The 26518-nt window shown below is 41.2% G+C and overlaps 1 protein-coding gene across 1 annotated transcript in view; it reads left to right on the top strand.

The window, feature by feature from the left end:
• Positions 1–25505, top strand: part of LOC127656724 (peroxidasin homolog) — a 127086-nt gene extending 101581 nt beyond the window's left edge. Inside the window, exons 18-23 of the mRNA XM_052145207.1 lie at positions 89–223; positions 817–1025; positions 2237–2351; positions 2565–2694; positions 12646–12759; positions 21818–25505. Coding sequence (XP_052001167.1) covers positions 89–223; positions 817–1025; positions 2237–2351; positions 2565–2694; positions 12646–12759; positions 21818–21946 — 832 coding nt within the window. The 3' untranslated portion in view covers positions 21947–25505. The remainder of the gene's footprint in view (positions 1–88; positions 224–816; positions 1026–2236; positions 2352–2564; positions 2695–12645; positions 12760–21817) is intronic.
• The last annotated feature ends 1013 nt before the right edge of the window (positions 25506–26518 follow it).

Raw genomic sequence — 26518 nt, 5'->3', positions numbered from 1 at the left:
TCACAATGGTGTTCAACATTAGTTTCACAATAATATCGAGTACCACATTGGACATTTGACTCAGTATAATGGTCTGTTCTTCTATCAGGCTCTATGGCACACCTCTGAATATCGACCTGTTTCCTGCTCTGATGGCTGAAGATCTGGTGCCTGGCAGCCGGCTGGGACCCACTCTCATGTGTTTACTGGCAACCCAGTTCAAACGACTAAAAGATGGTGACCGGTAAGACTTTTTTCCAGCCCACTCCTGTCCTTAATCCTCAGAACTAAATTTATTTAAATTGAAGGGTGTCATTTTTGGGATATTTTCTCCAATCCCAGGTAATGTGTAGAGACAACTTAGTACGCCATTGGCAGGTTGACTCCCTAAGGAGTGTAAACACTTTGCCTCTGTGGTAACTTTTATGATATTGCTCTTGTTAGAATCTTAGAGTTGTGGGCAGTGCTCCCATATACACGGACATGAGTTCAAGGTCCTTTCACGATTCTGTTCCCCTCTTTCTCCCCTGTCATTTTCTGCATCTCTCTTTACATTCGGAAAATACCAAACAAATTCAGGCTCAGCCAGTGGCATTGGTTTAGGGCAGGACTATTTTGTTTTTGACCAATGGTGACGAGGAAGGGTCTTTTAGAAACCTGTTTGAAAACAGTTCTTATTTTCTCAATTCCGTTTGATTGCTGCAAGTGGGCCAAAAATTACACCCTTCATCTTTAAAGAAATCTTATTCAACTCTATTTATAGAACTCTATTATCTGTGTAGTTTATTACCCTGTGTAGGACAAAAGAATGCTGAAAGATTTGTAATGTACTGGCAGGTTCTGGTACGAGAACCCTGGCGTCTTTAGCCCTGCTCAGTTGACCCAGTTGAAGCAGGCCTCTCTCGCTCGGGTACTTTGTGATAATAGCGACAATATCACGCACATCCAGTCAGATGTGTTCAGTGTGGTGGACTTCCCGCATGGCTATGGAAGCTGTGACGATTTGCCTAAGATTGATCTGCGAATGTGGCAGGACTGCTGTGAAGGTACAACACTCTTCTAACTATATACTGCCCTTTTGTCCATTTATCTTCTCAACTTACCTTGACCTGATGAAGTATGTTTTCACTGTTCTCCTAAATGAGATATGTTTTAAGGTTAGCTTCATATCATCAATATTTTTAGGATAGAATTGGAACATTTATGCTTAGTCACCCAATTACTTAACACCAATTAGTTTTCTTTATAAATAGAATTCAGGAATAGTGATCTTCAGGACTGACTACAACTCTTTTAATTTTAATGATTGGTTAAAGCCACTATGCTTTTGAGTCAATAACAATAATTCTGCCAAGTAAGATGTATTTCTGAATCAATATCTTTAGCCTAACCATAAAATCTGATTGGTTTATGATAATGTTGTTCCAGGACCACCAAGGATATTGCGAATGTACAGGTCTTATTTGTCAAAATCAAAGTAAGCTCTGCAAAGTCTGTGTGAATCTTTGGCTATGTGACAGCTATATAAAGTGGCCTTGATTAACTTTAGTTTCAGTTATCAGATGCTGATTGTCCTCACAGTGTTTAGAAGTGAATTAGAGGTTTACAGGAACTTCAATGATGTCCTTGAATTCCTATCTTGCAGGCATATCCTCTGACCTTACACATCGCTAACTACAGGGCCTAGCACTGTCGCTCTTGTCTTTCATGTGTTATGTTATTGAACTGGACCCCTTTTGTTCAGACAACCCCACATCCTACTAAACATAAAAGCTATTATCTTAGCCTGACTCACTACATGTTGACTTGACATAGAATATCACAAAGAGCAGTGTGCTGAGGTCAAACAAACTGGATCCACATCTGTAATACAGTGGCTTCACTAAATGTACTGAAGTGAAAAGTCGAAACTGAAAACCGAAAGTCTTGCATTACTAGAACACACAAAAATGCAAACTGAATTTGCGGTTGAGTTTTATTTTTACAGCAATGTGCTTCCATAGGGAGTATGTTGTTCTGTGCTCATCTGTTTAGATTTCTCCAAATGAGTCTCACAACCCAAAAACATTTAATGTAAACCCGACCACTTTTTGATAAATATATAGTTAATAATTTTTTAAAGTTAAAGTTTCTGTTATTGGATATTAATGTAACCGTTTCTGTTCACATTTTTGGCCAAGACTTTTGGCCGATTCAACATAAAAACTTGTTTGTTTAGTGTCAGTACTGAAGTGTTTTGATTGTATTGTACCTGCAGACTGCCGCACTAAAGGTCAGTTCAACGCCCTGTCATACCACTTCAGAGGTCGTAGGTCAGCAGAGCACAGCGATGCAGAGGAGAGACCTGCCAGCAACCTCACAGACAATAGCAGGTACAATTAAAATTTTCCCACAACTACAGTGGGGATTGATTTATTTTTATTATTATTTCACATCAGATCAATTCAAAAGACTTTCTCGCAGAAGTAATGATTGTAAAGGTATCAATACTGTATCCATAATTTAAAAGCATATTAAAGAATTTTAGCAGTTAATTTTTTTATTAAATTTTAATTTCTCTTCTAATTTGTCATTTTTTTTTTTAGAACTTTGGAAGCTGCTCAAACTGAATTAAACATAACTGCATCATACAAGTCAAGCACTGAACCCTCAATAAAGGATTTCCAAGATTTTGTTACAGACATGCAGAAGACCATCACAAGTCTACGAAAACAGGTTAGGCCATGTGGTTTGTCTGGTCCACTGCAATGACCACAGTGTAACGTCTGCAATACATTTTGTCAGCAAGCATTATTAGAATTTTTCATTTATATTAGGGCTTTCAATCAATTAAAATGTTTAATTAAATTAATTACATTATGAACCGATTAATTGATAGAATGAATCGCAATTAATCATATATATGAATGTTGTTGTTTTTGTTATTCCCCTAAATAAAGATTATTTAGTATATAATAATTACAATAATTCTACACTGGCGATCAAAAGTTTGGAATAATGTACAGATTTTGCTGTTTCAGAAGGAAATTGGTACTTTAATTCACCTAAGTGGCATTCAACTAATCACAAAGTATAGTCAGGACATTACTAATGTAAAAAACAGCACCATCACTATTTGATTTGTTTTTGATCAAATCTAGACAGCAGCATCACTTCAACACCTTATCCTTGAGTTCTTCTTCTTAGTGCTTGCATTGCACGTCCAGCCACAGAACAGCATCTTGTTCAGCCATGTGTAGAGCCTCGAGTCCGCTGAAATAAGTTGGCGCACACTGGTTGACAATGTGCTGCATGGTTTCTGGTTCCCCACAGCTGCAGTTTGGGTTGGTGGCTTGACCCCACCAAACAAGGTTGACTGCACATTGACCTTGTCCCATCCGCAATCGGTTCAGCGTTGACCAGTGTCGTCGAGGAAGGTCGAAGCCAGGAGGACAGACCGACGGCTCAGCTACGAGTGCGTGGTTCACAACATCAGTTGCTGCCCACTCATTACTCCATGCTGAGTAAGCTGTCATATCCTCTGGCGACAGGTTCAACCAGACAGGTTTTCTCGATGGCAGGTGGGCTACTGGATGCAGTGTGATATCCGTGTTGAGTGGCAATTTGTCATTCGCTTGGACTTCAGTCAGCAGCTTGGCTCCTGTCGTCTGAGATGTGGTGGTGGTATGTTGCTGAGAACTGGCATCCATGGTTTTGGTGTAGGACGTAGGGTTCCAGTGATTGTGCGCATAGACGTGTTTAACTGAACGTCAACTAGCTTGGTGTGGGATGATCTGGACCAGACCGTGTACAGTATTCTGCTGTTGAGTAACACAGAGCAAGTGCAGTGGTCTTGAGTGTCTGGGCCCTTGCACCCCAGCTTTTGCCAGCCAGTTTGCTGAGTAGATTATTCCGAGAGCTGACATTGGCTGCTGTCTTCTTCAGATGATCATGATATGTTAATGATCGGTCCATGGTAACTCCAAAGTACGTCGGATTTAGGTCATGTTTGATCCGCTGGCCCTTGAGGTGGATATTGATAGATCCTTGAGTAATCATGCAAAATGCTAATTTTTATATATAATTTTTGATATAATGGCAAGTGATTTTCTAGTTCAAAATTAGCAATTTAGCATGATTTCAAGTTTATCAGATGCTGACTCTAGAGGTTCAAAGGGGGTCTCAACCAGACCCTCAAGGACTATTGCTAAGTCCCATGAAGGGATCCTGGTCCTAGCAGGTGGTCTCAAATGCATGGCTCCACAAACGAAGCGAGCGAGCAGGGGATGTTTCCCCAATGGCATCCCATTAATCAAGGCGTGATAAGCCGATAGAGCGGCCACATAAACCCTGAGAGTGGCGGGGCATGTGCCTGCTGATAATTTTTCCTGCAGAAAGTCCAGAACTGATGCAATCTAGCAGTTAACTGGATCTGCATTATGTGCACTGCACCATCTTTCAAAGACACCCCATTTATTGGCATAACTTCTTCTAGTAGAGGGAGCCCTAGCACTTAGAATGGTCTCGATAAAGTAAGGTGAAATCCCAGTGTTCTTCAGTTGGAACATGAAGGTTCCACAGCTCGGGCCGGGGATGAAATATTGTCCCCTGTGCCTGAGGCAGAAGGTCCCTCCTGTCCAGAATCGCCCAAGGCAAGCCGCCGAGGAGAGACATTATCTCCGAGAACCATACCCTGTTCGGCAAACACGCCACTATCAGTAAGAGGCAGGACCCTTGCTGGCGAACTCTGGCCAAGGCTACCGGGAGCAGACAAACCGGAGGAAACCCATACAGGCGCATTCTGGGCCATGTATGTGCCATCGTGTTCAGACCCAGGGGTGCTGGGTGACTCAGAGAGAAGTAGAGGGGACATTACGCTGTCTAATGGGAGGTGAAGAGGTCCACTTCTGCTCTGCAAAATCTCAACCAGATTTGTTCCACTACCTTCGGGTGGAGTTTCCACTCCCCCGTCAGTATTTTCTGTCTGGACAGTAAATCTGCTCCCACACTCAGGCATCCAGGGATATAAACTGCCCTGATTGACAGTAGCTTGCCCTGGGCCCAAAGGAGAATCTGCCGTGTCAGTCTGTTTAGCTGGTGTGAACTTAGACCTCCTTGATGGTTTATGTAAGAGACTTCTACTGCTCCCCAGCCCGTCAGGGAGGTGTCCGTCGTTAGCAACTTGCGATGGCAAGACGCACCTAGAGTGGGACCAAAAGTGAGGTACCGGGGTCTGAACCACATAGAAAGGGTATGAAGCGTGCGGCACGTAACCCTTATCTGCCTTAGGGGACTGGCCCTTGGATGAAATCCCCTGGCTTTGAGCCACAACTGAAACGGTCTCATGTGCAGAAGGCCCAAAGGGATCACCGAGGACACAGATGCCATTAGAACTAGTATTCGTTGATACTGATGAACAGTGCAAACTTGGCCTAGCCTGACTTTGCTCAGGGTGTTCTGAATAGTCTCGATTCGAGCGGGAGACAATTGTGCCTGCAACATGATCAAATTCCATACAACCCCCAGATAGGTAATTTCCTGAGTGAGAGAGAGAACGCTCTTTTGACGTTGAGTCTCAGATCCAGAGAAACCAGATGAGCTGAGACGATATCTCTGTGCTTTAATGCCAGTTGATGTGACTGCTAGTATCAGCCAGTCGTCTATATAATTCAGAATGCGTATCCCGAGGAGTTGCAAAGGAGCCAGTGCTGCATCCATGCACCATGCACCAAACCTCAGGAACTTCCTGTGTTGTGGCAGAATTTCTATATGAATGTATGCATTGATGAGATCGATCGTGAATAAACAATCGTGATGTTGGATTTGACGCCATTGAAACGTGGAGGACAGCGAGGAAATTTTTCCTACTGTTCTTAGGACCCACATAGAAACTCCTGGCAGTAGCTCCACGCTGCTAGGTTCTCTGAGATGGGAATCAATTTTGACACTTCCTGTTGAGGGTATGTCGAGTGCTCCATGTCCTGGAATACAGGACATGGAAGCAACGGAACACCCAGCATTTTGCTGGAAACCGCTAACTCCCGAAACACCAGAGGCGGCGGGAATGGAGAGGTTTCATGGGGGTGTGGGGGAGGTACAGGTGGATGTTTCACACACCCCGTCCCGAAGGGGGCTACTCCCACAAGTCTGGGCGCAAAACCATCAGGGTTTTCTCTTCTTTGAGATGACAGCCCTGAGGTCTTGCTTTGGGGGCTGCTGAGGGTGACGAACCAGCTCCCAGTCTCTACGAGGGGGAGCGCGATTCGCCACGTTCTGTTTTTGAGCCTCCCATCTAGAAGGGGCGGGGCTGGGTGGCCGACGGCCCCTCCCACTGAGTGTGACGAGGAAGGAATTGCCCGAAGGCCTCCTCATGACTCTTCGCCTCCTGGAACCTGGTGATAGCGGAACCAAATAAGCCAGAAAGTGAAACCGGGGCATCGAAGATGAAAACTTCTCTGATGCCCGACAGGTTGAGCCATAAGTGTCTCTCCATGCTGACCAAAGCAGCCATAGACCGGCCAATGGCGTGAGCCGTCTGTTTGGTCACTTGGAGAGACAGATCCGTGGCTCGATGAAGCTCTGAGAAAGCCTCTTTATCGACCGTGGTGCCCGCACTCGGGTCCTTCAACAGGTCAGCCTGGTATGCCTGTAACACTGCCATAGTGTGCAGGGCAGCACCAGCCTGACCTGCTGCCTGATAAGCTTTCCCCACAAGCATAGAGGTGGTCCTGCACAGCTTTGTGGGGGGAGAGGGTTTCTTTAGCGATGATGCCGAGCCAGGCGAGAGAGAACCCGCAAGTGTCACTTTTACCGGTGGTATCACGGAATACCCCTGTGCCTCAGGACCCACGATAGTCAAATATGTCAACGTCGAGGGCACAAAGACACAGGAAGTTTAAGGTTTCCTCCATGAACAAGAAAGATCGTCATGGAGGTCATCAAAGAAAGGAAGGGACTGATGTGGTGTTCCCTTCCCTTGGCCACCAGACAGAAATCTGTCCTCCAGTTTGGAGTGCTTGGGGGGTCTCTTGTTCACATGGCCAGTCTAATTGAAGCCTGGCCACCGCCCGAGTAACCACCTCGAGTAATTCCTCAGCCGCTTTATTATCATGCGAGGAACGAACACGAAGTCGAGGTGGCCCATACGTGCTACCCATACGAGGTGGGTAGCACGAAGTCCGCAGACTCAAGAGATTCAAGGTCCCCCTCATGAACCAAAGAGGCGCCAGAGCGCACTCCAGGATCACGAGAAGGACCGGATTGATCTGGGGAGAGAGCGAGCGATAGGGATGGACCCGTCTCTCGCTCCTCAGCCAGATCCATACGAGAGCTCCATGATGGAAGAGTGGGCGCTGATTCTCGGAAGTAAGCAAGATGAGTGCGAAGCATTTTGACTGAGAACAGATCGCAATGCTCGCACCCGCCCCACCAATGCAAGAGCAGCATGCTCTTCCCCCAAACACACCAAAATAAACCGGTGGTGTGTTTGGGGGAAGAAAAAAATAAACCTTGCTTTGTTTATCAAAGTCATTATTGTCATTATTTTTATTTATTTATTTATTTTTTTTAAAGAAAGGTTTCTGCGCACTGCCTAACAAATTCTATCTCAAATTCTAACTCCTAACAGAGAAAAGTAGAAAGTTCTGACAGGTCAAGAAGCCCAACACACACAGAGTGATCTGAAGACAAAATATTTCACGATGCACCTGTGGCACATCTATTTATAGCCCCTGTACCGGCGTGTGGCATGGGGGGCGTGGTCATGTGTCGGTCTGCGGGAGAGAGAGAGCGGTAAGGCCTCGCCCCCCATGCCACTCGGCGCATCCTGATAATGTCACCGGCGGAGGATATTCTAGTCAGTTTCAATGACATGTTGCACACATATTCACAGCTGCTCACTCCTAAAGATGTTCCCAAAGCGCTAAATCAGCGCAGCATCAAAGTGTAGCATTTTGATAGGGAACTACTCATCATGCGTTAAAATGTTCATTAAAATGTATTTTCAATTTAAAGGGATAGTTCATATAAAAATTCTCTCATCATTTACTCACCCTCATACGATCCTAGATCTGAATGACTTTTTTTCTGCAGAACACAAAGATTTTTAGAAGTATATTTAATCTCTGTAGGTTCATACAATGCAAGTTCCTAAAAGGAACCAAGTCAGCAAAAAAGTAATCCATATGGCCTATATGATAGGTATGGGTGAGAAACAGATCAATATTTAAGTAAATTTTCTCTAGATATTCTTCATGAATGCATGAATAATGTGAACACCAAAACACAAGAAGAAGAATGTAAAAGTGAAAGTTAAAGTGGAAATAAGTCTTGCGTATCCAGACCTATGACTGGGGTCTATAGCTTCTTCAGTTATATTTGCATATATTACAAATTAAGTGACCAATCACTTTTTTGTCACACAATTTTGTCATGACGGGTTGTTAATGGGCAGGGTTATCGGATATGTATTATACCATAATAAAAGACTGACATGGGGAAATAAATAATAATGTAGTAGTGCATGAGTGTCCGTAAGCAACTGCACAGAAAACACACAGGAAAATAGCAGAAAATGTGTAGAGAGTCTTAAGTACAGCACAGAAAACCTCATCACAGAGAATTTCACAGACATAACAAAGAAAACAAAGCAGAATATGCAGCTCTGCTCAAGGACATCTGCTTTACTTTCTGCAACATGCCTCAAACTAAACTCTGAAAATCTTTAAAGATTTTATGTCACTAACCTGCATATCTTGGCAAATTCTATGATCAGAATCAACATTATTGCCAAGTATGCTTACACATGCAAGAAATTTGTCTTGGTGACAGGAGCTTTCAGTGCACAACAATACAAATACTATACAAAAACAGCAGCAAGAGACTCACTGAGCAGGCAGGAGAATTTATAGTAAAAATTGGCTAAAATATTGATCTGTTTCTCACTCACACCTATCAAATCACATCTGAAGACATGGATTTAACCACTGGATTACTTATATGTTGCTTTTATGTGCTTTTTTGAGCTTCACAATTATGGCACACATTCACTTGCATTGTATGGACCTACAGAGCAGAGATATATATATATATATTTTTGTTTTTGTTTTTGGGGGATTATTTTCCCCTTTTTCACCCAATTTGAAAAAATGACCAATTCCCAATGTGTTTTAAGTCCTCGTGGTCGCATAGTGACCTCAATCCGGGTGGCGGAGGACGAATCCAAGCTGCCTCCGCATCTGAGACCATCATCCCGTGCATCTTATCACGTTGCTTGTTGAGCGCGTTACCACGGAGTCATAGCACATGTGGAGGCTTCACGCCATCCACCACAGCATCTACGCTCAACTCACCGCGCGCCCCACCGAGAATGAACCAGCATGCCCTTGGATTCCATCTAGCGAACTAGCGAACTCCAAGGGTGGTAGGCAACGTCTTTACCACTGATCTACCCAGTCCTCTGAGCTGAAATATTCTTAAAAAGAATCTTAATTTGTGTTCTGCAGAAGAAACAATGTCATACACATCCAGAATGGCAAAAGGGTAAGAAAATGATGAATTTGTATTTTTGGGTGAACTAATCCTATAACCTGTGTTTTTGCTGTGGTTGAGCATTGTTACCAAATCACAAGTCCATTGCTCGCTTCTGTTTTTTTATGCTGCTAAGAGAGCCAATGTGAAGTTTAACATTTACAGTAGGTCTCCATTTACTGAAAAAACTGCTAACAAGTAGTTTAAAAACAATTCTTGACTTGTAATTCCAATAACAATATTAAGAGAAATAATCAACAATTGTGAGTTTTGTCATAATCGTGCAGCTCTTGTGGTACATCGAGCTTAAATTGTTGAAACATAATTTATTATGAATTGTGCATATTGGTTTGGGGACAAGATTAAATGTGTAAATTATTTTTTACATACATTTTTTCCAAGGAATTTATCAATTATAAACACCAATGCACTCTGTCTAAAAATAAGAGCCAAGATATTTGTGAATGAATTGACTTTTATTAGTAGACTGAAAATACAAAAACAATTGACTTCTGCTCAGACATTACCATTTGGCAGTGACAGTGAGATACTGAAAATATTCATTGTGCTGTCCAGTACAACAGGCCAAGAATCAAACTTTCCAGTTCTTTTGATGAAAAACACATGGCAGTCTACTGTGTTTTTTCAAATGTTTTTACAAAACTTTAATATTAGATGATCTGATGCTAAATGAACAAGTGGCATCTTCATTATTTTATGGTAGAGGCTTTTTGCAAGTGTAAATAACAACACAAAGCATCTTCTTTGCACTAAGTGCTAATAGTGATGCTATTTACACCCCTAATAAAATACTAACTTACAGTATTACTGCAGTGTTTTTATTATGTTTATTGTATTGCTGCTTTCTGCAAAAACCCTGTAATAAACCGTCTTCTTAAAGGAATATTCCAGGTTCATTAAAAGTTAAGTTCCATCAACAGTATTTGTAGAGTAATATTTATCACCACAAAAATTCATTTTGATGTCCCTCTTCTTTAAAAAAAAAAAAAAGAAAAAGAAATAATCTGGGTTACAGTGAGGCACTTACAATGGAAGTTAATGGGGGCTGAACAATAACATGTGAAAGTACTTAAAAATTATAGCCACAAGACATGAACAATATGCATGTTAACATGATTTTAGTGTGATAAAATCCCTTACTAACCGCATCTGTGTAAAGTTATATCCAATTTTACAACTTTGCTGCTATGATGACAAAAGCTGAAACAATTAGTCGACACAAAAATTTTCATTGTCGAATAGTCGTTTAATCTCATTTAAGTAACATGAGATCACATTAAACTGTAATGATGACGTGTGAGAGCGGCACTGCAGTTCACGACTGACTGAGGAGATGAAGAATCACACAGATCACTGTCCAGATGCACTCAAAACTTTCCAAACAATTTCAGGTGATGTAGATCACAAAGTACAAGATAATTATAATGCAAAAATACAAAATAAATAAAGCAGCTAGATTATAATGTGATGGCTTATGACCACTTGAATAATAAATATGTCACTGTGCATTTCTTATCGTGAAGATAATTGGCAATATGCGGCTTTATTAATAAGAGAGAGTTTTTTTTTTCTTCGTGAGTTAAAGATGGATTGAAGTGAACAGAAAGGTGAGAGAGGAAGTCTTCACCCCATTATACATGGACACAAATTGTGTTTTTGTTTTGTTTTTGTTTTTGTTTTTTTTTCCAATAAAAATATCTAAAACTCCTTTAAAACAACATACATTTACTTCAGCAGCTGTACTGAAGAAGAAAAAATTGTTATCTGAGAATGACTATAATATTAAAAATTCAAATATTTTCAAATATCTTAAAATCCTTTATAAAAAGATGCATTCACCTGAGAAGCAGCATTTAAGATATTTAGACTTGTTTTTAGAGAACAGATCTTGAATTTAAGTATTTTTTCTTTACTGCACTCGCAGAAATATAACCAAGTGAAAAATACACTTATACATGTATATTTAAGATCTATTCTCTTAAAGCAATCCTTAATATCTTATATGTTGCTTCTCAAGTAAATGTATAATGTTTTAAGGATTTTTAGACCATTTTAAATGGAAAACAAGACAAAAACACTTGATAAGCTTAATTCTTTACTGAAAAATTCCCGTTAATTCAGTGAATGTCATTTAGAGGTATTTTAAAAAGTATATTTTGTCCTCTTTATTGTTAGGAAGCACATTTAATACAACATTTTAAGTCGGGCACATGCTGAATAATTGGTTAAGAGCTAATAATGAATCGTTGCAATAATCGCTGAATAGTCGAATAATCATTCTAATAATTGTTAGCTTAATCAATTATCAAAATAAGCCCTAATGATGATGTAATGCAGTAAACTCCAACACCCTAAAACAGTCATAAAAATTATGACTTAAACAACTTTACAGCTCAAATTTTAATAGAAGCGCTTTCATGAAATTATAAGCTTTTAATCCCTCCAAAAATTGTCCCCATTCACTTCCACTGTAAGTGCCTCACTGTAACCCTGATTGTGTTGTTTTTAAAGAAAAGGACGGATGAGTCTAAATACATTTTTGTGGAAATTAGCATTATGCCACAAATGCTGTTGATTGAGCTTAACTTGTAGTGTATTTAAGTGCAGGTAAATGGTGTCAATGACTGCAACCAAACACTTCTTGATGTCTTGAACTCCATTATATAAAAAGAAATGTGAATTGATCAATGACATCTATGAGAGTTGAGTTTTTGGTTTTAGGATCAGAGACTTTAACAGGAAATAAGACACTAACTAAGGAAAGGGTTGCATTAATATGCTCTGAAGGGACCACCATTTGTCCCATTTAACAGCTTATCCAAACAGCGGATCAGATAACACCACGTGTTTTTTTTTAGAGTTGAAGCAGTGAGGGAATTATTTAGTGGGCCTTTATTCCAGCCAATGGAGACTAATTGAATCCTTACACACAATTCTGTCAAATGTTTCTCATCTGCCACACTTTTAGGAGTGATAAACATAATTTAGTCACAGTTCCACTACCTCGGATCATTTTGTGAATCAATCAATTTGATGTTTCGCATTAATAGAGGATACAGCATTTATTGTAAGGCAAAGAATAGCTGACTCTGTTTGGAGTTTGAGTGTAAAGTCATGTTTTCTATCTGGAACTGACAGATTAAAAGACTTGAAGGCCGCCTGAGTCAGACAGACTGCACTGATGAGGAAGGGCGAGAACGAGGAGATGGAGAGATCTGGAAGAAAAACCCCTGCACCATATGTCATTGTAAAGTAAGTTCACTTTAGTTCAGTGAGCCTTCCCTCTTTGGCACTTGTGTCAGCCTGATACCCGTTTTCAAATGTGTTGAAAAACAGTCCAAGATGCCACATAATGACCAAAGACATCTTTTGCATGTGTACAATGACCAACATTTAACAAAATACTCTTCAATAGTATAACATACAGGTTTTCAGTATATGCAGTGGGCTAAATACCTATAACCTAAAACTCAAAATCATAATCACCAAAACATCATGGTTACTGTTGTAACCTCCGTTCCCCGATGGAAGGAACGAGACGTTGTGTCGATTGTAGTGACACAAGGGGTCTCTTCTGAGAGCCTCATGTACCTCTGAACTTGAACTTGAGACAAGGCCAATATCAAGTTGGCAGACAGAATTTGCATGCCCCGCCCCCGGACATACGGGTATAAAGGGAGCGGGCGAGCGAATGCCAGACAGATTTTCCTGAGGAGCCAAGAATACGGTTATGGCACATTACAGTGGTAGGGATAGTGACGTGGCAAGAGGAACACAACATCTCGTTCCTTCCATCGGGGAATGGAGGTTACAACAGTAACCATGACGTTCCCCTTCTGTCACTCACTCGATGTTATGTCGATTGTAGTGACACAAGGGGTCCCACTTAAAAAACACCATGCACTAACCCATGTTACGTGGCTGCCGAGCCAGGTGCAAGCAGTCTGTTGCGTGCTAGAAGCAGCTGGGTTGGCTGCACGTAACCCTTCCCAACGCCCCCAATAAAAGGTGTCATATACTGCTCTTAGGCTCCCCTTACCCATACAGAAACAGGTGACAAGACTTGCATGGGAGCTAGATAAAGCTGCCTGGTAGAGGGAGCTCTGGCTTGGTTGATCGTGTCTACGACTGCAGGTGTTAGACCACTTAAGTCTTCCATGTCACATCCAGGGGCCAGACGTGAAGATTCCAGAGGTATGGGCGCGGGTGCCACAGAGATCTATCTGTGCCCTGCCGAAGCATTCCCAAATCAGCTGGACCACCTGTGGGTGGAGCCTCCACTCTCCGCTGAGCGAGACCTGTCGCGACAGCGTGTCCACCATCGTGTTGTGGTCGCTCGGGATGTGAGTGGCAAGCAGTGACCTGAGTCACGGCCGACTCCAAAGAGGAGATGGCGGGTGAGTTGTGACATGTGACGGGAGTGTACGCCGCCTTGGCAATTTAGGTACGCTATCGAGGCGGTGCTGTCTGAACAAATCAAGACGTGCTTGCCCCGAATCAGCAGGAGAGACCTCCGCAGGGCAAGTAGTACAGCCAACAACTAGAGGCAGTTGATGTGCCAACACAGGCGGGGCCCTGTCCAGAAGCCCGTGGCTGCATGCCCGTGGCTGCACTTCACCCCAACCCAGTTGAGAGGCGTCTGTGGTGATAACAACATGTCTGGACACCTGCTGTAGGGTGACTCGTGTCCGCAGAAAACAGATGTCTGTCCAAGGGTTGAAAGTCTGACGGCAGGAAGTGGTGATTAACACACGGTATGTGCCGCGGCGCCATGCCCATCTCGTGAGTCGAGTCTGAAGCCAATGCTGAAGCGGTTTCATATGCATCAACCCGAGATGTGGCCGAGGATGCCATATGCCCCAGGAGCCTCTGGAACTGTTTGTAAGGAACCGCTGTGCCTGGCTTGAAGTGAGCAAGGCACTTGAGCACTGAACGTGCACGCTTAGTTGTGAGGCACACTGATATTGAGTCTAACTCCAAGCCGGGAAAAGAGATGCTCTGAACTGGAGAGAGTTTGCTTTTTTTTCCCTTCTGACCAAACGGCTGAGGTGCACAAGCACCTGGTCCCTGTTGGCGCAGAGTAACTCTCGAGAGTGTGCTAGGATGAGCCAGTCGTCGAGGTAATCGGGTATGCGAATGCCCACTTCCAGTAGTGGGCCAAGAGCTGCCTCTGCGACCTTGTGAAGATGCAAGGGGACAGGGAGGAGGCGAAGGGGAGTACCTTGTACTGATATGCCTGGCCGTCGGATGTGAGCCGTAGGGAGGGTCGACGGCGAGGCAGAATGGAGCGAATACCGCCGAGACGAGGTGGGAGCCCGGCAAACTGACCCCCCTTCGGCTTCGCAGCGGGGGGGAGCAGGTAATATTGCATCGGGAGGCAGAAGCGCATATCGATGCTTGGGTGCTGAGAAAGACTAATCAGTGCTGGCCTGCCGGGGCTGGACAGTCATGGGTCCGGAGGCGAGATGACTGCGTCTGGGGAGCTGGGGTGCCGTGAGAACAGCACACACCAGCTAGATGACCCAGGAAGTGAGGAAATCGCTCTTTTATTAACAATGTGGGTACCAAAGCCCGAAGGGGGTGCATCAATGAAGTATAAAGAAAACAAGGGTTTTGCTCCCGGCCCTCCACCGGGGGACGCCCTCGGCAGGCAGACGGGGTGCGGGCTGTGTTGAGGCAGCGGCGCAGCATGATGTGAGATATAGCTTCCGTCTACCTCTTCACTGCCAAAAACTGCTGGGCGAATTCATCGATGGGGGCGTTGAGAAAGCGTACCTTGTCAATGTCGCGCATCTCTACAAAATGTAGCCACAAATGGCATTCCTGGACCACGAGGGTGGCCATAGCCCGCCTGAGTGCTTGCGCTGTGACCCTCATAGCTCTGAGAGTGAGGTTGGAGGTAGGGCACCCTGGCCCACGGAACCGATCGAGTAGCCGTGGGGGGGGGGTGGAGGTTTCCAGTCCACCTCACGCTCACGGTGCATAGTGGACATCCGTGCGTCAGGCTCAGACTGGGTGAGCGTACCCGAAGGTGGCAGCCCAGGCAAGTCATCAGCATCAGACAAGCAAGCAGGCGTGCCGGGGGGCGGGTGGTTCGTGGGGTTTTACCCAGTGAAACCGAGCCGTCGTCATCCACGTCATCCAATTGCCTTCAACACCAGCCGGGTCGTCCTCAATCCCGTGGGAAGAAGGAACGATGCTGGGGGGCGGCTGAAGTGGCTTTCTCTCATGAGAAAAGAAAGCCGCGACCACAATGTTGCCATGGCTATGTTATCGCACTGAGAACATGAACCATTCATAAAACGCTGCCTGCGTTTGTTCGCCGCTCAGGCACACGAGACAGCTTTTATGGCTGTCAGAAGTGGAGAGAAATCGACCGAATCCAGGAACTACACAGTAGCGGAAGAGCATCTTTAAAAAGACGCATCCTGAAAAAGATGTTCAACGCTAACTTGTGTTTGTTGCTCTTTTACCAGAATCAATCTCTTTTATAGGAGAAGCTCTGTCGTAGCATCCGGGTGCAGTGTCTGCACAGCATGCAGAGAAGAAAAAGCTGCTGTAATGTGCCGTGAAAGCCAACAGGAAAGCTCTCTTGCAGAGGTGGTGAAGCAGTCGCACACACAGCTCGCTGAACACACAACTCTTCGGCTCTGAAGAAAAAATCTGTCTGGCATTCACTCGTCCGCTCCCTTTATACCCGGGGTGGTTATGCAAATTCTGTCTGCCAACTTGACATTGGCCATTTCTCAAGTTCAAGTTCAGAGGTATGCAAGCCTCTCAGAAGAGACCCCTTGTGTCACTACAATTGACACAACGTCGAGTGAGAGACAGAAGGGGAAACAGGTTTATCACATGCTGCATGTTGTCAGTGTGCTAAAAACATCTTAATTCATCACTTTAAACAGGGCTGCTAACACAATATAAAAGAAAATCTTGATAAACTAGTTGACCCCACTAATCCAACAATCATCCTGACTAGGGATGGGACAATATATCAAATTTCTAAACATCACAAATCTAAATAAATAACTAAATATACCGCAGCACAATCTGATATTTCTAAATTTGCAACATTGTTTTCTGTCCTTGTGATTGTGACGGGTTTTCGCTTTTATTTAACGCTATTTACAGGGTTAGAACAAGGTCTTTAAAGTGCTTGAATTTAGTTTTTTAAATGTAAGTACTGGAATATCTGGAAAATCACCTTGTTTTGATGAAAAATGCTTGAGTTTAAAACGTAACATTTCTTTTGCGTAATGTATTTCCATTACTCATTACACTTTCATTGAGAACGTAAGCCAACAATGTTTTTGGTCATGTAAACGCATTAAACGGCTTTAGAATATCTCGACTCTTCGACATTGGTAGATTTTTGCCCATTAGCCAGATTTTGTGTTGCATGTAAACACCTTTAAAGGCATTCTTACTGGGTTATCCAATCTGCAAAAGTGTTGTCTCTTCACAGTTTTATATCAGAAATAGAGAATAACTCGATTATTTAAAATTACTTCAAATAGTTTCAGTGTATTGGTGTACATGTTAACAGACTCATTGACTAATGTGTGTTTTAATTTCCTCTCTGTTTACAGACATTTGCTGATCAAAAAGTAAAAAGAAACATAAATTTAAATTAAACATAGCACGGATGCGTTAAAGAAACCACGCGACTCCTCTCTCGTGAATGTGCTCTGCCGAAAGATGTCAGTAAAAACATCAAACTGATCAAATAGTCATGTGTCATATGTTGTTAGAAAGCGCTCAAAGAGTAGAATACAACCAGACTATTTGTTTTACTCACAGACAAAAATATAGTGAGTAATATCTAAGTATATGTCTTTGACAATTATGTTGGTGTTGCTTACATGCTGTGTTTTCGCCTTTTAATTTCATGGAAAATAAATGGATCTTAAAAGAGGAGGTGATTATCTTTCAGCCCACAAATTCGTTAGGTGCATAGATCAAGAGCAAGACAGTCATACTTTGAGTTGGGGGATAAAGCAGGGAAGCTTTTGGCTAGATAAAACTCTGTTGCGTGGTTTATGTGCATACTTACAATGACTCGAAGGTTCCATATGACGGCACAGCAAGTGTTGGACTTGCTACAAAATATTAATGAGATGGAATCGGAGGGAGAGGAATGGGAGGTGTTTGATGGAGAGGAGGAGAGAGACGATGGAGGTGGCGTTGATATTGAATCTGATTCAGATTCAGAATCAGACTCTGAAATTGAGTGTGCTGGGGATTCATTTCAAGAGGTTGCAAGAGATGGCACAGTATAGTTTGAAAAAAATCATGTCAACCCTCGGGGTCTACCCCAAGAGGCCAATATAATGAGAGAACCCCCAGGGCCAACATCTTATGCTAAGGACAATATTACAAGTCCATTGAGCAGCTTACTGTGTTTCATTGACACAGAAATGTGGCAAAACATACGAAAGTACACTGATGCGGAAGCTGGGAGGAATAATGCTGAAAAGTTCAAACTGACAGATGACAAACTAAAAGCCTTTTTTGGTCTTGTTTATTTGAGAGGTGTTACAGGAGGCAAAAGCATGAGATTGGATGACTTTTGGTCTAATAAATGTGGCCACTCTTTTTTTCAAAGAGACAGTGTAGCGATATAAATTCTGAGATATCAAGAACACGAGAGCTACCCGCCTTGTGACAGATGGATTTTCCATTATATCTGAGATATTGGACAAATTTGTGAAAAACAGAATTGCTTCATACACGCCCGGTGAGAACATAACAGTTGATGAACAACTGTTCCCTACCAAGCCGGGCTGTCACATGCTGAACGCACATCCCTATCTAGGGAAAGACGACAGTAGGCCAGCTGGTCAGCGGTTATCGGACAATGTTGTCATGCTTCTGGTCTGGCCTTTACTGGGAAAGGGAAGAAATGTAACGACGGACAATTTCTTCACCTCGTTGCAACTAGCAAACAATATTTTGGTGAACAAAACCACCATTGTTGGCACAATTATTAAAATCAGACGGGAGATGCCCCATGGACACTAGCACAGTCTGAAAGATTTTCCACCAAGGTAATGAGGGCTGGACAAGTCACACTCACAATTTACCAGGCAAAGCCAAAGAAAAATTTATGCATCCTGAGTGCAATGCATCAAACAGTTCAACTGATAATAGCACAGAGAAACTGCCCAATACAATTTCCTAATATAATAGCACTAAAGTTGGCGTTGATGTAATGGACCAGATGGCACGACTGTACTCTCTAAAGGGTGGAGCCCGTCGCTGGCCTGTAGCTGTGTTTTACAATGTCTTGGAGCTGGCTGCAATTAATGCACACATTCTGTACAAACAGTGCATGAACGTAACCATCAGCAGTAAAGGAGCTTTGTGTGCATCAAAAAATGGCAGCGGGTGTAGTAGCACAGAAGCGACTTTTTCCTCTAACCCCTTCCCCGCCTGCCAAAAGGAGAAAAATGTCAAGACGGAAGATGTCAATACAGAAACTTTTGAGATCTGCCAGGCATGTAAGCAACTTTGGCTGTGGCACATGCTCCAAGAAGCCACCAAAGTTGTGTTTGGAATGTTGAGAAAGTTGGTCGGTTTGGAAAATGGCACATGACACGGCCATTGAGGGAGAGTGCACTCTAGATTTCGGCTGTCAGTTGAGTATACCGGCACATAGAATACATAAATTGCACTAACATAGTATTTTTCATTTTTGTTTTTTATCTGTTTATCTGTATATGTACTATTTAAAGTTTCGCCTCCTTTTTTACAGTTGTTTTTCAAGTTCAATAAATGGTCAAAATGCAGCCTCTCTCATGTCTTTATTGTAAACTACACACACAAAACAATGACACTTATACACCATGTGCCATTTTCACAATGGAGTCAAAGATTATCTCCCACTTCAGGTCCTGTGAGATGGTAGTGCCCAGGAATCTGAATGCCCAAATTAGCATTCCATTGTGTATGTGTCAGAGAGGGGGTTGGGATGTTGTAAATGTATATGTTGGAGTTACAAACATCTCAACGTTCACAGTTCAAATAACTAATTCATTAGCACGTGTAAACGCATGCACAGAAAAGAAAGCTTTTATTTCAGCTTATTTCCATGTAAATACATGTTAAGGTGTCGAGAATTCAACGATTTATTTATGAATAACAGCACTAAAATTGTTATTATTATTTATACTATATACACTACAATTACTACCTCTGCTGGAGCAGCTGCCTCCGCGACCCGGCTTCGGATAAGCAGTTGAAGATGGATGGATGGACACTACAATTATTATTGATTATATTATAATCATTTGTCTCCGGCCGCTGCAATCTCGCTTGACACCGAAAAGGTGTTTTTTTTTTCTTTTTAAGATTTTGGAAATATATGGTTTCGGGAATTCTTTTATTGGATGGATTAAGTTACTTTATAGATATCTGGTAGCGGCGGTACAAACAAATTGATTAATTTCAGATTATTTTACTCTGGATAGGGGCACCCAGCAGGGTTGCCCTTTTTCCCCATTATTGTTCTATCTTCCCCTGGAACCATAAGCAGCCTCAAAAAGAAAGGAGGTTAATTTTCCAGGGGCGGTGGCTTGAGGTATGGGGCATAAGCTTTTGCTTTACTCAGATTATGTTTAATTATTTGTCTCTGACCTTACTAGATCTATGCTTTGCCTCCACGGAATTATTCATTCCTTTTCTAAGTTCTCAAGATACCGAGTCAGTTGGTCTAAATCCAAAGCTTTGACTCTGACTGCGTACTGCCCAACGGCTTTCCAGCCGGGTGCCTTCCAGTGGCTCACACAGGGCATTAAGTACGTTTTTATTGGATTCCCTCTAGATTGTATAGGCTTGGCCTTAAAGACACTCCTGCTTGCTAGCCCATGTTTTTGGTCCTGTATTAAGATTAAAAAGTTTTGGTCAGGGGTTCAGAGTTTTATCTGTGAGGTCTTGCCTACTGGGTCCTTGCCTACGTGATGATCGGCAGGCAGGTGATACTCTGGGGATGGAAGTTGCCCTGTGCACCCTCCTTTCATGAGTGGTGCAACAAATTGGGCAGAGTGGCGGCTTTTGAGGAGTTATCACATAGACGGCTGGGCTTTTGGGTGATTATATATCAGGGGGCATATATCGATAAAAGTTGATTCTGTGTTTTCATGTGTTTGTGTTCATTTTAATTTTGAAATCAATAAAAAAATTGTTAATGACAAAACATTATCATCGTTTTAATAAAACAAGTTTTCTTTTTTTTTTTTACAATTTATAAGCCTTTCATTTTGAATATGCCATTGAAACAGGAAATCTTTAAAAACACCTCCAGAGCTTAAAGGGTTAATGATGACAAACAAATGAAAAAAAATTGAAAATAAATGTACTATATATAGACAAAAGTTTTAATACATTTATTATTTTCAAACTTTGAGCATTTATATTGTGTTTTAAGAGGTTTACACACCGGACGTGTTTGGCGAACGACACGCCGCATTCTAAAATTTGAAACAATTGTTTTGTTTTCGAAAACAACCGCTGGCTGCACCCAGTTACGACCCCAGGGGCTGCTCAAAAAACTTCTGCAGTGCCATGGAGTGCCACTCACATAGTTTTCCCTTTAAATTTGACCAAAATCATTACCAAATGACAGATTATTTACTCTAGTCATTACAGGATGATTCATTTCATATAGCCCACAAAATATATTTTAATTTACAAGTATGTTTATTTGTTGTGTGACAGCTTGAATTAAACCAATTCATGGCAACACACAGAGATATTGCATAAACGTCACCATTCCTAAACATTTCATTTGCGCAGGTGCAACGGTTTCATACTCTAACCTGTGAACTCATCAACATCAATTTGTTCATTCTTGAAGAAGTACAAAAACCTATGTAACTTTTATGTGTATGGTGACTATATTCACAACTTTGGATTGACACCTGCACCGTATTGACAAGCCTGTGTGGGATACCTGCGCCTTGTCCTACCAACGACACAGTGCTTCTCGTCCGGTGTGTGGTCATCTTTAGAGAACTTTTTTCAAATGAGAAATTTTTATGATTTTAGTGTTGTTATATGGAATCAAGATTATATCAAATCGTGAACCTCATATCATACATTTAACCAAATCACGAGATAACCATATTGTTCCATCTCTAATCCTGAGCCATCCCTGAGGGGAAACGTATCTGTCAAATACTGAAACATTCTGTCAGATATAAGAGAATGGTGTGTCAGTGACACACATAGTAGATTATCAGAGATTTTTTTGTCATGTCCATATTCCACTCTATTGTTCCTCTGTTTCACTCTTGTATCTCTGTCTCCGTAGGGGGTCCAGGTGACATGTTTTGTAGAGAAGTGTCCACAGGAAGCATGTGTGAATCCCGTGACACCTAAAGGTTCGTGCTGTCCTGTGTGCATCAACCAGCCATCAAAACTGCAGGAACATCAAGTATAACCTCAGGACACTTAACCAATGTCACCTTCAGCCCCACCCCCCATTTATTAGTTGTCTTTCAGGGTTTTTTATCATTTTTTTACATATTGGTTATTTGTTTTGTTTGCATATTCCCACAACTTCACATGGCAAGAAGCCCACAAAACTGCACATCAAATGCCTTAAAAGTATTCAATCGGATAGATGACTATGGAACCCTGTTTTCCTCCCTTAGGCCTGTTATATGGGTCATAGTCTCAGATGTCTACCAAAGGTGCTCATTGACAAGTTGACACCTTGATCAGCAGATCATCTCTGAAGAAGCATTCTCAGGTTCGAGATGCTGAAAAAACTGGTGCTATTTAATTTTAAAAGAGTCTTACAAGTATTGTTTTAGGCGTCTAAATGTTTTGCAATATACAGTGCATCCTTTATACACTCATTATTTGCTTTTTAAAACGACATTTGAGCAGAAACCTGTTGTTTTGTAGCTACTCTAAAGAAATGTTACATGTAAAAGGATTAGTTACTCCTACTTTTACCAAATGTTTATGGTGCATAGTATCATATTCGGAACATATGTAGAAAAATAGTTCCCGCTTTATATCATTCTCTCATGTGAAGAAAAATGTGAATACCTTGAAAACAATATTTGCAATGGGGAAAAAACTCTACTGATCACCAAATGTTTGTTTCCCTTGGCAACTGCAGGTTATCGGAGACTCTTGTGTTTGGGCTTTTGTTTCTTTACCTTGACAGAAAGCTGTTGTTTATGCTTGTGGTTTGGTATCTTTTTTTGCAAGGGAGCGACTAAGGGTTTGTCAGCTGACATCAGGGTTACTGTACTTTTTCTGTATTACTCTGGCTGGCCTAAAGCCACATCTATCAGCACAGTATTTATATCCTTATGTTATCATTATCATGAATGAAGGTCCAGATGTTTCCTCTCTTTTCCAAACAGTGTTCTGAAAGGATGTAAACAATTGCACCTCTCCGCAGTACATCACAAGCATGCACACTTAATGCGTCCAGTTTTTGTATTACATTTAGATTTGTTCATTTAGCAGATGCTTGTAAAGAGATTTACAAATGAGAACTGCTTAGGGATGGGATTAGGGCACAACAGTGCCCATACACTTTTTCAGCCGTCTTGGTTCCGGAAGTATTTCCCCCATCCATTTTTTCCAGAGTTGTAAGCCATGAACAAAACCAACCAGCTCTGAGGTGAATCACAACATCACAAACTTTGATTTGAAGCAAAAAAGTAATAAAAAATCAGACAAAAAGATTAAAGGTACAAGACTGTGTTCTTAGACCATCTTTAATAAGGGAATGATTTACAGTCTCAAGAAACATTGCGAATTATGTAATCGAATTAAAATAATGGAAAAATAAAAAACCATTGATTTAAAGTTGTTGATACTATGTTTTGAAAATATTCAGATATATACAAATTAGCGATGCACCGTTATGATCTGGTCGATAGGATTTTAACAGAAACCTATAGGCCGATACCGATATTTTGCCACTTACCTTATTCTGTCAGCAGATCACTGTTTTACTTAGAAATTGTGCTTTAAAATGTACAAAGATGTGTATATATGTTTTGTGTTTCTGTGTTCATTATGTGAATCAATAAAGAATGTTAATCAGAAAACATTTACAAAGAGGTACAAAATCGTTTTATTGTTCTAACAATTTCTAACAATAATTTCCCTTGAACATGGATTTGGATCTGTTGAACACATGACAGGCCAAAATTTTAAAGAGAGCCACAATGAAAGATAAATAGAAGATAAAATGAAAAAATAACTAAATATGATAACATGACAGTTGATGTGAAAACCTTTTATTTTGTACATTTTTGGCCTTATGTTTTTGCATTTTAAAACAACAGAACTCGTATTTTACATGTGTGTACTGTATATGATAGAACATTACCAATTCATACTACGCAAATGTTGGGCAATTCCACAAAAATGTCAACCACATTATGGAAAAATTTAAATGAAAAAACCCCCCTTTTAAATTCTGTATTATAGTGGTATAATGGACCATGGATAATGCCATCCAGACCGCTAGAGGGCGCCGCTTGCTCACACAATGCTGACTGATGCGCTGAATGCAGAAACAAAGCATTAACGTAAGAATGATAAAGAATAAAAATGAAATATTACGTATTCTTAGGAGTACCAGCTCTTTTACATTGAAATTCAAAGAGTTTTTAAAGAGTGTGTTACTAATTAATAATAAATCAACCATCGTTTTTTCATATTGCCGTTTTCATGCTTCTAACCGATATGCCGATTATTTAAATTTGGTCAATAGTTGGCCAGTAAATATTGACAGCCGGTGCATTCCTTATACAAATAAAGTAGTTTGAGAGTGTAGGGAGAGACTAGATTGCATCATTCACAGGCGGTTGCTGCGGAGCTCTTTTGGCACACTTTGTTTGCAGTAATCCTCTGATTGGTGGATTTCCCCCCTCAGGATTCATGGGTAATGAAGTTCTTCAGTAGAAATTCCACTATTAAACATGAATTCTAAAAATAAAGTTGAAATACCATGGACTGATGGCTCCAACGGAAGCATATACCACCGATTAACAACCTCTGAGCTAACGGTTAGTCTGTCTTTAAAGGTTTATTAATTATATTTAAATATTAATTTGCCTATGGAAAACATTAAAAGCATTTCTACTTATGGAACCAGACTGTTGCTCTCAATTGAGATGAAGGTGTCTCGAGACTCGACATATAAAAACAACCAAATACGTTCATCTAGCGCTCTTTACAAAGAAAAACGAATGGAAAAACATGGACGGCAGACGCAAAAACATGTCGGTAATAACAGACCCTTATAATCTTTTTCTTTTTTTTCCCCAAGTTCCCTAATACTGTCAGACACCTTGTAACAGAGGCCTCGCATATCTCGCTCTGGTTCTGTGGACTGGTAAGAAGTCCACGCTGCAGTCTGCTTCGGCAGTTGACGACACTGTGTTTTATAGTATGACTCATGTCTCATTGAAATATAAGCCATAGGCAAGAGATGGGGGCTGCAATGGTAAAAGATGCCCCTTTTCTCTAGACTACTGCCCCTCTCAAAACATTCCATTGTAGCCTGGTTAAATGTCATAATCATTCTACATTTAATCACAATCCCTGTTTGTTTGGATGGTTATGGAAGTGTTAGATAGTGATTGAGAAAAATGCCTCTATGAATTGTGAAGTACAGTGATGTGAGCAGCCAGATAACATTAAGTGTTTGACTGTTGTTTTATTTTTTGTTTTGCCTTGTTCAACCAGCATCCAATTTTTGTCTCTTACTTGACACTGGAGTCGTGTCTATTTCAGTGTTTCATTTCTCCCAAACGGCCATTCTTTCCTCCTTAAAGGCCTAATGCCCTCTTGAAAATCCTCCCCCAAACCAAACTGTGCCCACCTGCCATGGAATGCACTGCCCTGCAAGTCTGAACATGCTCAAACAAGTGGTCTAATTGATTATCTTTTATTTTGTATTGTATTTTTGCCAAAGACTGTTTGCACTGTTATGTATGACTTTCTACAATAAAATGGCCACATATGAAATAGAAAACAGCTGTTTTAATTGTGAGTGAGAGTGAAACAAAATATAGCCACAAGCTGAAATCCTTCCACTTGTTTGATTTGACTCAATCTGTGTGTTTCCAAACACAAGAACCATGCAATCCATTTGTAATTGAATAATGTCTCTTTTAATACCCTTACTGTTCTTTACAGTCATTTTCTCCCCAATTCAGTCAATTGTTCATCAAAAACAACAAAATATCTAGAAATGTATTCTAATTACAAACTGCAAGGATGAGATAAAAAAGCCATCTCATTAATATGCGCTCACATACAGAACTGCCGGTTTTCCTGAAGAGACAGTACTGATTTTTAGCACATTTTATCAATGTTAAATCAATGTAAATAATTGTAAATAGGGCTAGGCATTGATACAGATTTCCCAATTCTAATCCAGTTCGCAAGCTCTCATTTCAGTTTCATTCTATATCGATTAATATGGGGTTATTTCAGGTATATGTACATTTTGCTTACATATTAATGAAATTCTTTTCCAGTTAAAAAGGACCTTCTAATTAGGTACATTACGAAAATATTAATTTTTTTGTTTTTCATAATTTTGGTCACATTTGATCTCATTTATAATATTTACAAATGTACAAATCCATGTATTCCATCAATAAATAAGATAATATACTGCATATATTATAATACGTTTATTTGCATGCATAATTTTGTTACTATTTACTGTAGGGCTGTCGATTTAATACATTAATTCAGTGTGATTAATTATGTAAAATCTAATGCGTTAAAAAAATTACACAATCATGTCCCTGGACCATGGAGTACCACCTGTTTTCTCCAGGGGGCAGTAAGCGAAACTCGCTGTATTGGCAAACAGAGACTCAAACAGAGAAAGAACAAACCACACTTATTGAGAGCAGACAACAGATGATAAGAACACATTCTTGCATACAAACACAGCCAAGTCTGAAGGTAGGTAACAACCTAAAAATGATATGTTTATGCCTAGGGTGGCCAGACGTCC

This window comes from Xyrauchen texanus, chromosome 16, assembly GCF_025860055.1.
Source record: "Xyrauchen texanus isolate HMW12.3.18 chromosome 16, RBS_HiC_50CHRs, whole genome shotgun sequence".
Classification (NCBI taxonomy): Eukaryota; Metazoa; Chordata; class Actinopteri; order Cypriniformes; family Catostomidae; genus Xyrauchen; species Xyrauchen texanus.
Note: the sequence above shows the minus strand (reverse complement) of the source record. Positions and strands in the feature narration are given on the sequence as shown.